Below are 12,167 nucleotides of genomic sequence, written 5' to 3'. Positions count from 1 at the left end.
TTCGTTACATACATTACTAAGTAAATAACTTACGAATCACCCCCTTATTCCTTAAACATCCTTAACGAACCAGGGGAAACTTAACTTAAGTCTTAGTTCGCTAAACAACCTTAGCGAACTAGACGTTACATTAATGAACTAACTAGATAAATAATTGTTTATTACATTAAACAAAACGACAAGTATGTTAACGATAAATAGAAAGACTCAAGACGCAAAACCGTGCACTAACAAAAATAAGTAATCCAGACCATTATGATAAGGTTGTGTGTGCTGAAATTCCTGATGCGCGAAGGCACCTTAAATTGCACGAGCTTGTTGTCAAGCACATGATGCATGGTCCTTGCGGAAACTTACGACCAAAAAGCCCTTGTATGTAGGTAGATCCTGATCAATCATGTCGTTTTCATTACTAGACAATTTAATGATCTAACAACACAAGGAGAAGATTCATATCCATTATATCAAAGAAGTGACAACGGAATAATGGTGGACGTACGAGGAAGTGATCTCGATAATAGGTGGGTTGTTCGGTAAAACCCAGTGCTTTTGATGATGTTCAACTGCCACATGAATGTTGAGGTTTGCTCAAGTATAAAATCCGTGAAGTATGTATTCAAATATGTTTACAAAGGACATGACCAATAGGTCATTCAAATAGATCCGGACAAGCAAGGGGTTATTATTAATGAGATAAAGAGATTTCAAGATGCACGCTATGTATCACCCCCGGAGGATATGTGGCGTATTTTTTCTTTCCCTCTTTCTCAAATCTCTCCTGCTGTATTGACGTTGCAACTTCATCTTCCTAATCAGCAGGTGGCCAGGTTTAGAGAAGATGATATTATGTCTCAAATTGTTGATAGGGAAAGAGATAAGAAAACCATGTTGACTGCATTTTTTGAGACAAACAGAGTGGATGAAATGGCTAGGCAGTATTTGTATAAAGATTTTCCAAAGCATTTCACATGGAATGGAGGCTCACGTTGTTGGAATCGTAGTAAACAAAGGCCACAAGAGGTCGTATTGTTTCGGCTAATCCAGCTAAAGGAGAAAGGTACTACTTACGCCTACTTTTGTCAAATATCAAAGATCCTACTTCTTTTGAAGATCTTCGCACACTTAATGGTGTAACTTACTCGGCATTTCGAAGAGCGGCTCTTGAGATAGGCTTAATAGAGAACGATGATAGTTTATCGCGATGTCTCACAGAAGCCTCTCTATTTCAGTTTCCAAAGTCTCTTAGAGGATTATTCGCAACAATATTGGTTTTTTGTAAACCTGGAGATGTTCGCAAGTTACGGAATGATCACTTTGACTAAATGTCTGAAGATTACAGGCTACATTGTCAAAATATCCATCGAGTTCAAGATATGGTTGTTACCGAGATTAGGGGTTATCTACAATCTATGGGTAAGAATATAAAAGAGTTTGATCTTCCAAAAATTACACATGATGTTAACATGCAATATGCATTGCATCGTGAGGTACACGAGGAGTACAGGATAGTTGTGGAACTTGGACACTTATCTGCTAGAGATTCATTTAATCACGAGCAAAAAATTGTGTATGATGAGATCATGATGCATGTGGACAATGATCGTCGGGGTTTGTTCTTTATAGATGGTCCATGTGGAACGGGTAAAACATTTGTGTACAAAGCGTTGCTTGCTCAAGTTCGTTCACGTGGTCTTATTGCTCATGCAACAGCTTCATCAGGTGCCACAGCTAATAATATGCCAACAGCTTACTCCAGGTTCAAGATGGCAAAACGACATGCGACAGAGGCAAAACGACAGGCGACAGAGGCAGTCGATCGCCATTGTAAGACATCATTGGTGTTAGACTCCCATTTTTTGGAAAGATAATGGTTATGGGAGGTGATTTCAAACAGGTATTGCCATTTATTAAACACGACACTCGAGCACAGACTGTAGACTCAATTTTTCGAATGTTGACCATAAATATGAGAGCATTAAATGATTCATGGTTTTCTGATTTTCTTTTAAGAGTCGGCGATGGAACTGAAGAATCGATCGATGAAAATCTTATCGGCATTCCTGATGACAGGACAATTCCTTTTACTAGCAAAGAAAATTCTATAAAGGAGTTATTCAACGCAATATTTCCATCAATTGAAAACAGTGTATGTACTTCGAATTATATAGCATTAAGAGCAATATTATCGACAAGAAATGAGAGTGTTGATGAGATTAACGATCAAATGATCGACAATTTTCAAGGTGAGGAAATGGTTTATTACAGTTTTGACGAAGTTGAGGACGATAAAACAACTTTTAACTGACTGAGTTCCTAAACTCACTAAATGTTTGTGGTTTGCCTCCTCATAAACTTCGATTGAAAATTGGATGTCCGATGATATTGATACGGAATATTGATCCATCACGTGGTTTATGTAATGGTACAAGATTGATATGCAAAGGTTTTCACTGTAACTCTGTTGACGCCGAAATAGTTGTTGGGCAACATAGCGGAGAAAGAATATTTTTGATAAGAATCCCCCGGAGTCTTTCTGAAGATGATATGTTCCCGTTCGACCTGAAAAGAAAGCAATTTCCCGTTCGACTTTGCTTTTCCATGACCAATAATAAAGCACAAGGTCAAACAATTCCTAACGTTGGTGTTTATCTACCGGATCCTATATTTTCACATGGGCAACTTTATGTGGCATTGTCTAGAGGGATATCATGGGAAAATACAAAAGTGTTAGTACATCCCGCCAAAGATTTCGGACGAGACGGAGTATACACATCAAATGTTGTCTATCGGGAAGTTCTACGTGATGTATGATCTGCACGTTCCAGCATATTCCTATATATACGTTTTGTGCCTTCGGTTGTATTTTTAATTTATTTGAATCAGTTTTGTTCCTATTTTTCTTATCCCTCAATAATCAAATGATTGTATCCATGCCAATTGGTTATTTAAAAATTCAAAGAAACCATGTACATCAGAATCCTTCTAAGTAGTATATACTAAATGTGAAAGTGTTTTACTTTTTTTTCAGAGTTCGAAAAGAAACTTACGTGCTTATATAATAAGATTTTTTTACATATATCTTTCCATTGTAACCAACTAATTTAATAAACTTATAATTTTTACATTTGTAAATTTGTAAGATGTTAATTCCTAAAAAAACAAATAAAAAGTTGTTATCAAACACAATATATGACTTTTTCAAAATGCATAATAATTTGATGGAGAAAATAAGGTAAAAAATCATGCATATGTCCATGCTAATGCTCTTTTATATAGCTCAATTCCACTTACCATTCATTAACACAATTCACCAACATCACACAATTCACAAACGTGGAGATCTTACCTACTACGTTTTCTTGTCTCGATATTAAGGTAATTATCAACTACGTAGTGGATATATGAAACTTAAACAACTAATTTGATGTAAGCTTGGAGTGAAAACATCGTTATAATCATGAATAAATTGTCATGATGTTTGATTTTACCAGTTTTTTTCTTAATGTTTTTCCATCATACTAAGTTAATTATATTTGTATTACATAAATTAGGAAACTGTAATGGACAAAACGCAACAACAGTTTGAAGCTTTGTCAGGTATGTATATTGAATACATATAACATTATTACTTTGATAAAACATATACAAGAGACTAAAACTTAGTTTTTCAGTATCAAAACCTGCTATAGGAGATGTAGCAATGCAAGAGGCCAACACAAAAGAAACTGAACCTACACCAAATGTATCAACGAAACTTGAACAACCTCCTTGTGAATCTTTTGATAACATGTTCGCCAATGATGAATGGTGGCTGGAAAATCAAGATGAGATCATTAGGATATGTGAGAAGTATGACTAAAATTTATTATTCTTGTTTTAGTTTATTGTACTGTCATAATAGTTTACTAATGTAGACAATAATTTTAATAATGTTAATTTTGTTATCAATTTCACATGTTTAACGCTTGTGAAAAAGATATATACCGTATTGATGTTACTAACTAGAAACTATAATAACAGTCAAATTAACTATATAATAAAGTTTTGTAAAATATCATACGAATAACAAAACTAACTAACTAACTAAAATACTATTATATAATATCTCATGAGTTGACTTATGAACCAAGACAAACGACTACAGCTTTACAATTTGCCGCAACTGCATCGCGCGGGTACCCTACTAGTAAAAACTAAAATAGGAGGGGCATAAAGAGAATCGAACTCGGGACCTCTCGCACCCGAAGCGAGAATCATACCACTAGACCAAATGCCCTTCGTTTTATGTCTTTGTAGTTTACACTATTAACTTCAAACGAAGTTTATTTGTTTTTAAATAGGAAACAGAAGATTTTCCCTCTAAAATTTGCCACTTGTAACTCATTTTGGGACAAGCTTATCTATATGAACTGGTTGTTGCGGTGAAGGATTTACTACTTAGTTGAAGTGTAACGTCGTACCCAGCGGAGTTTTAACTAACTAACACATTAGACATTAAATAAAAGAAAAAAAAACAAAACACAAAAAAGTTTGATTGGTTATTTGGGTTGCCCAATCATTTTCTTGTTAAAAGTCCGTTACCTGGTTAACTGGTGGCGCCTCTTAACGCCTTGGCCTTAAAGACTCGGCGCCGTATAAAGCTTTGCCAGCTCCGCCCACAACAAATAGTCAAATAGCCTTTTATGGGACAAAGGAGCTAGCTAAAACATTTTGGGTCAACAGTCAACTTAAGCGTAAACTTTAAAACTCACTTGCTTATTATGGTAAAATGTACATCACCTTAACATTGACAGACGAAGTCTACGAGAAATTCAAGAAATTAGATGCTCCATACTTTTTCAAGCACCTTTGAGGGCTGTAAAACAATCAAATAAATAAAACTACTTATTTTGTGATTGCATTTTGATAAGGATATATAATTCGAATTAGCATGTCATCCATACACATACGAAGTGGGGGTGTTACCTAAGGTAGATTGTTTTATTTCTTCACTTTCTTTTCCTATTTTATTATTTAACTAAGTTTATACAACTTGGTGTTGCCTAAGGTAGCTATTGCTTTATTTTCTCACTTTCTTTTCCTATTTTATTATTTAACTAAGTTTATGCAACTTTATTTGTTTAGTAGAGACTAGAGGGTTAAGGTGTTGTGTATTTTTTTGTTAAGGTTTTGTGTATTTTCTTTCACTCACAAAATGAAAAAAATGTTGCTATCATTGATTATTTTACATTGAAATAAATCATTGAGTCATTGCAAGATTAATTGGCAGAAAACAGAAAAAAAAAATAATAAAAGAATGCTGAAGATAAAGAATGCAAAGAGTTCTATTCTTGTGATGGCACAACGATTGTCAAGTGGTAGTCGGTGGTATTGTTTCTCGGAGGAACGCCCAAGCCAAACTCTGAAGCCAGCGTGAGTCCGGTTAAGACAACACAGTCTGGCCAGAGTGGGGCACCGGGGCTCTCCAAATTTGAAGAGTGCGGTAGCCTAATTACAAGAAAGTCGTCATTTAAAAAAAAGACAAAATTGTTGAGTCAAACAATTGACCTAAGGGGGAGATTGTTGAGTCAAATATTTGACAAAAATGAAGTACATGGAAGATTGGAATCTTCTCAACCTCTTCAGAATTCACTAAGTATGGATCCGGGCATACCTTAGACATCCGAGCATGCTTTTACTTAGCCGGGTACGATATTTTGTCTATCAGGCAAGGTTATCTTCAAGTAGTCTTCTTTAGTGGATATCCGAGCAGGGTTTGCAAATTAGTGCATTGCCGGGCAAGGTTCACTAGTTTATGTAGATCCGGGCAAGGTTCAGTTTATCAAGCAAGTATGTTCTTCATAGCCATGTAAGGTTCTCTCCCGAGTAAGATTTTGGCTAACCAAGTCCATGAAGCCAAGTAATTGGAAGACCGGGCAAGGTACTCATTAATAATAGTGGTCCTAACAAGCTTGATGTAAATGGAATATCTCTAAGTAACATCGGGCAAGGTTCAACTCAAGCAAGGAACAGTACTCCAGAGTACACTTTGCTAATAAGTTATTTTATAGCAAAGAGTTGAAATGGACCATTGAAGAACAAGGTTGCTCGTAAGGGTTTGTCGGGCAAAGTCTGGCAAAGTCAAGAAGAATGAAGTCTACCCGGTGAGTATTTTACTTGGTAAAATACTCTTCAAGTAAAGTCTACCCGGAAACTGATCACGGGCACACTTCTATGTTACTAAGTCCTGAAGAATGGCAAAGTACACAGCGTACTCGGAATGTGAAGTTTGATGCAAAGCCTACCCGGAAGACTTGTTTTACACTTAGAATATTTTCTTATTATGTAATTTGAATATGTATGTACGTTTGGGGTTTCTAGAAGGAATGACAGCTGTCCTAGGGTGGCAGGCCTATAAATAGAATGTTTTAGGGCATGCCGCCTACGGGATACGGACAAGGGCAGACAGACACATTTATTAAGATAGAAAATTGTGAGTGACGGCTGTCTTTGTACAGAAAAACCCTCCTTCAAGAAACCCTAAATCGATTATCCTATTTGTATGATGAATGTTATATAAATGGAAATCTTTTGAGTGAATCTTGTTTGTGTTGGTTATCATTGAATACTTATTTAGCAACCGTATGTTTGCTATTGATTCCCCCTTTAACAAACGGTGATCTTTCTAAATATAGCAACCCGTCATTAACTCCCTTGTCAACACATCAATCTGTGTGAGTTATGACATGATTATGTAAGATCCAGCCGAAATCAGGGACCAGAAAAAATTCCAGATATTGTCATTTATGTTTGTATCAGATTTCATTCATTGTCCTTCATCTTTAAAATTGATTTGTTTTATCATTTACATTTAAAAATCTAGCAACGTTTGTCCTTTAGCCTTAACCCAGTTAGTTTTTCTCGTGAAGTCAGGTCATGTGCCTTGTACATAAATGCAAATTACTCCTTTTACGTTTCTATTTAAAAATGTATTTTAATAATTAAGATAAATTTATTTAAAAGATTAAAACAAAAATACCTTTTACTTTTAAAAACAGGTTTAATTAACATACATACATATATAGTTTATATACATATAATTTAGCCAATCCCAACGTCACCATCTCCAACTGTCGTAGTCTCTGTCTTCACTATCCATCGCTGCCACCACCAACCAAGAAGGACGCTTCCAACGGTCTCTTCGGAAAAACGTTGAGCACCATCGGTCTTGCTGAAATACGTGGAGTACCACCTAAAAAACATCACCAATTAATTACCACCATCTACTATGAGGGGATGATGTTTTGTTTGAACGGCGACGCCAAAATCATCTGTATTCAATCTCCAAATGGCGGTAACGGTACCAAAATCAAAAACCCCAATTTCATATTTAATCCATAAATGCCAAATTTATCTTTCTAGATTCCAATTAGATCTACCTACATATTAAGATCAACCTCAAAAAGCATAAACACTAACGATTTGGTGTCGCTACAACTTTAATCGCCGAAAACGTGGCCGGATTTAGTGGTGGACTTTGGATTTAATGGTATACTCTGACCACTCCAAACAAAGTCCTTACGATTTAACAATGGACTCAGGCGGGGGAGGGAGGTTGGCTGGCGAGGGTGGTGGTTTCCAGTGGGTGGTGATGTGGGGTGGGTGAGAGAGAGATATTATAGTTAATTTTAAAATGTTTTTCTAAATGAATGGGCAAAATGACTAATTTTCCCTCATGTGCAAGACACATGATATGAGTTAACAAGAAAAATTAACTTGGTTATGACTAAAGGACAAACGTTGTTGGATTTTTAAACGTAAAGGATAAAACAAATCAATTTTGAAGATAAAGGATAATGAGTGAAATCTGGTACAAACATATAGGACAATACATGTAATTCTGTCAAAAACAAAATTGTTTCTTAACTATATTTGTATAACTACATTTACGAGAGTTTCGCGTAGCTTCAGTTTGTTCTTTAAGCTTTATCATTTGTACAGTCTTTTCATTGGATCTACAAGTCCACTAACCTCCCCTTACCTGGTTTTGAGATCAGTATTCGACTATTCTCACAACACCGTCATGGTTTCTTCTTTCTCCCAAGATGCTTTATGACGATTCAATTGGCTCCCTTCATCTATTGTTTGTTGCGATCATGGCCTATCATTTTTGGGAGTCGATTCGGAACCCTAGGTATCGTTGGTGTGGTGGTGACACTAAACTGTTGTAGGGAGGTGTTGGTTGTCAAAGTAAGCTAGGGTTTGTTAGCCTGTCGTGAAGAGTAGACGAAATCACCCTTCTTCGGCTTCGATTCACTTTCCTCCTCTATGTAAGATGACACTTTTTTTTTGATTAGGGTTTGTTTTAAGGGACTTTCAGAGTTTCAGGTATCGCCTTTGTCTTGCCTTAGTTTGTTAGGCTATATTTGTTACCTGCATGGTTTAGTTCTTCGTTCTTTACCTAAATTTTCAAGTGTGTGTTGCAGAACAGTTATCCAGGTATGTTGCCGGTAATCCAATCGGTGCGTTTATCTACTCTTCTTTCTTCATTACGTATCCACTTTGTTAACCTTATTATATTCTATATGTTTAATTTGAACAAACTGATTGTAATCATTCACATGCTTTTGTTGATGCAGGAGAACAGGCCATCCCTCCAGTGTTACGTGACGCCACTGCTGTGGTAAGATTGTTTTTTTGATATGTATATCGTGATGGGGTTAATATATGTACATAAATATGCACACATAATACTGTAGAAGTGTGTGGAATTGAGTTAATTAGAGTTGTTAACCTGATATGAATGTATTAGTGAAATTTAATGTGAATTTATTAGAACTTTGGTTGTGAAAATGAAACAGGCTTCAAAAGTGAGTTATTTCATGTATGATTTTCATTATAATTTGTTGTCTTCATTGATGTGGCGTGGTAAAATATTGCAGCTACAATGACCTAGAGTTTTTTGACTCCTGAACTTTTGTTGATTCAAACGATAGATTTTGTGGTGTGGTTTGGACGCCATTAATTTCATTGGATACGTGGACTGCCTAAAAAATCGATCTCATTGTGTTAGGATAATAAAAAAACTGTTGGTTCTTTATTAGGCTATTACAACCATCATAATTCCCCAACGCTAATTGCCTAGACCAGCCCCAAACCCCACATAATTCCCCTTTATACATGACCAATCTTTCAACCACTTTACATTCTTTTCTACGCTCAAGTTAGAACGGGAGAGGGAACCAATATTTGAGTGAAGTCTCCCTAATCTAGTTGTCAACCCAGAAAATTGAATGCAACTCGTTAACAATTACCCACTTCATGTTCGACCATAATTTATTTCACAATGAGTTTAATGAGACCGAAGCATTACCTATGCTCTTCCACGGACCCGCAATTGACATTCTAATTAGGATAAAGTTCCATGATCTCACCATGTGTTGGATCTACCATACCACTTTCCCCCAAATCCCAATTTTCTTCACTTTAAACCTCCACCACTTTTTTGCGACCATAGCTAAATTTGTAACCAAAAGAGATCCCAAACCAAACCCACCCTTTGCTACCTGAGAAACGAATTTATCCCACGGAACCTATAACAAACCATAAAATAATCAAAGGGAAAGTGAAAAATTAAATTATAAGTGAGTTTTCATCCCACATTGGGGGAGGAATGAAATTGGAATGTTTCCAACTTGGTATAAATAAGAAAGTGAGTTTTTGTCCTACATCGCTAGATTCCAAAACTTCTAAGCTCTTCATGAGAAAGAGAGTTCATATGATAATATTCTTGTATGACAAGACAAACCTAGTAGTCCTAGTTGAGGGTACAAACCACCCGACGCGCAAAGAAACGGGCTCAGGCTAAGTACGTTGGCGCAATGTGGCGCTTTGATAGTGCTCTTTGCACTTAGCATCAACGCGAACCGCCTTAGAGTTTTTGAAAATTAGCTCCTTCGCACCACGCAAATACGTAAGCTCAACCCTTTCCGCGATACGCAAAGCCTTATAAGTTGTATAGAAAAACTTGTGTCCTTCGCGCTATGCAAATATCGTTTAATTAACCATTCGCGCTACGCGGCGTGATAGTTATCCAAAAGTGACATGTTGCCTTCCACGTGGCATAGCTAGGGCTGACTAGACAACCCTATAATTTCTTCGCGCTACACGGTGTGTGTGTTTGTGTTGCTTCCGCTACGTGAAGGAACCCAATTTTAGCTAAATTTAGGGTGGAAATCCAGACCTCATGTTTCTCTCACATTTTCTTATATTAGAGTATTCGTATAATACCCGAGTAATCGTAACAATACCCTCTCCGATCTAAAAGAAGCTTTTATACACGAATTCAAAAGCTCTTTCTGAACAAGGTAATACATTGTGTCATCTTGTAAAGTTTCTAATCCTGTGATTATAGTTATCATTATTGGATTTATACTAATATATATATATATACTACATTGTGTTCAACCTTTGATGCTTAATACCAGGAAACGCTCTTTGTTTTAAACTTTCAAGGTGAGACATTCGAGTTTTTATACAACTCACATTTGTGTGAGAGAATTAGTTTTCCAATACTGTCATGACGATTTTTAAACTTATAAAACTCATGAAAAATAGTCCAAATGTTTTCAAATAATTTTAAAGGGTTTAATTACATTACTTATTGGACGAGTGTTAGCCAATGAGTAATATGACCACAGTCACAGATACGGTCGAGCGATAAGTACATTTCAGTCATTTGTAAGTAGGCATGTGTAAAAACATCTTATTGTTGTAACTGTAAAATATGTCATTTACAAATGAATGTACTCACCAAATTTCCTATTGATCAAATATTTTTAAACATGTTTAAGATGACTTGTAAGAGACAAATGAATGATGCTTGCGGGACTTCAGCTTAAATAAGTGGCTTGTCACCAGAATAAAGAAATGTGTTTTGTAAATTAGGGTTTATCCCTATAAACTTTACGTTTGTATAAAAATGGATTTTATTCCCAGTTTATGAAATAAAAATCATGGTGTTTTTAAATCTCTAATCATTTTTTCGAACTGCGTTCCTGATGAAATATTCCACTGCAAATTATTTTAATAAACACCGATAGCACCACTCGATGTTAGCGGATCCCCTCTCGGGGTATATGGTCGAGGCAGTGACAGCTTAAGTGGTATCAAAGTCATTGATTTAAATAATATAGGTATTTTATTAATACATAATCTTAAAATTATGAGTGAGGAAATAAGTGTATTAACCTGTGTATTAACCATAAGAATAAAATTCTAACCACACGTGAATATAAATAAATGAATATTAATTATCTTTTGGAGTTCGTTGTTTTATTGTTTTTGATTAACAACATGAGTGAGCTCGTTGAAGCCTTCCAAAACATATCCATTAACATTGCTGCTATGGAAGTAGGAACCCTAGTGAACAACATACAGGATACCCATAATTTATGGTATTCCAAGGCAAGCACAACCTCTAGAGCAACCAAAACCAAAAAGGAGAAGAAAATATAAAAACTAGTAGAGAGGAGTGAGAAGAGGAAAGAGAGAAAATGAAGGGTAGTCAAAGCACCACAACCACCACAAACAGAATCCCAAACATATCAGCTATAGGAAACTGCATAGATACCATTTGGGGACACGCTAAGTATATGCCTAAATCAATGTGAGATTTTTCAACCCATAGTTGATGATATTAATGCAGGAACCTCAATCAACCCGACCTTACCCACTCTAAACTAAGAAAACATAATACCCCCCCCCCCCCCCCCAATGAACTCATTAGCCAAGCTCAGCTAAAGGAATGGTGGACTAATGACTGGCAGATCTACACAATGATGACAAATCCATATGAACCATTTCAAGATAAGACGTCTAACTACCCCAACATGAGACAGAAATATGGCAAAGCTAGGCCTCTATGGGGAGGAATTGATAGACACCGACAACATGCTGAGGAATATTTGGGAGAATATAACTTGGACATATTATGAGCGAGAGCCCTATATATGAAGACTGCTAACATATATATAATATTAATTTATTCATTATCGTAATTTCTTGTTTTTGTAAAAAAAAGAAAGTGTATGTGTATGAATATATAGAATATTTAGAAAATATATACTAGATGTAAAATATGATGAATATATATAAAAATATTAAATGCCGCAATGATCGATGATTTT

At 35.8% G+C, this 12,167-nt stretch overlaps 1 protein-coding gene across 1 annotated transcript; it reads left to right on the top strand.

The window, feature by feature from the left end:
• The first annotated feature begins 738 nt into the window (after positions 1-738).
• LOC143603972 (uncharacterized) lies at positions 739-1,322 on the top strand. Its single transcript, XM_077080594.1, has 2 exons — positions 739-1,057; positions 1,111-1,322. The coding sequence occupies exons 1-2, from the start codon at positions 739-741 to the stop codon at positions 1,320-1,322; spliced, it is 531 nt and encodes a 176-aa protein (XP_076936709.1).
• The last annotated feature ends 10,845 nt before the right edge of the window (positions 1,323-12,167 follow it).

This window comes from Bidens hawaiensis, unplaced genomic scaffold (genome assembly GCF_021521415.1).
Source record: "Bidens hawaiensis isolate Kalapana, Puna unplaced genomic scaffold, B.hawaiensis_p1.1 tig00063491_1, whole genome shotgun sequence".
NCBI classification, from domain to species: domain Eukaryota; kingdom Viridiplantae; phylum Streptophyta; class Magnoliopsida; order Asterales; family Asteraceae; genus Bidens; species Bidens hawaiensis.
Note: the sequence above shows the minus strand (reverse complement) of the source record. Positions and strands in the feature narration are given on the sequence as shown.

What these genes read in the sequence shown, in the direction of transcription:
- LOC143603972 (XM_077080594.1), top strand. Translation starts at nt 739, where the DNA reads ATGTGGCGTATTTTTTCTTTCCCTCTTTCTCAAATCTCTCCTGCTGTA. An exon ending in AATCCAGCTAAAGGAGAAAG is followed by an intron (nt 1,058 to 1,110) that starts GTACTACTTACG and finishes CTTCTTTTGAAG; the next exon opens with ATCTTCGCACACTTAATGGT.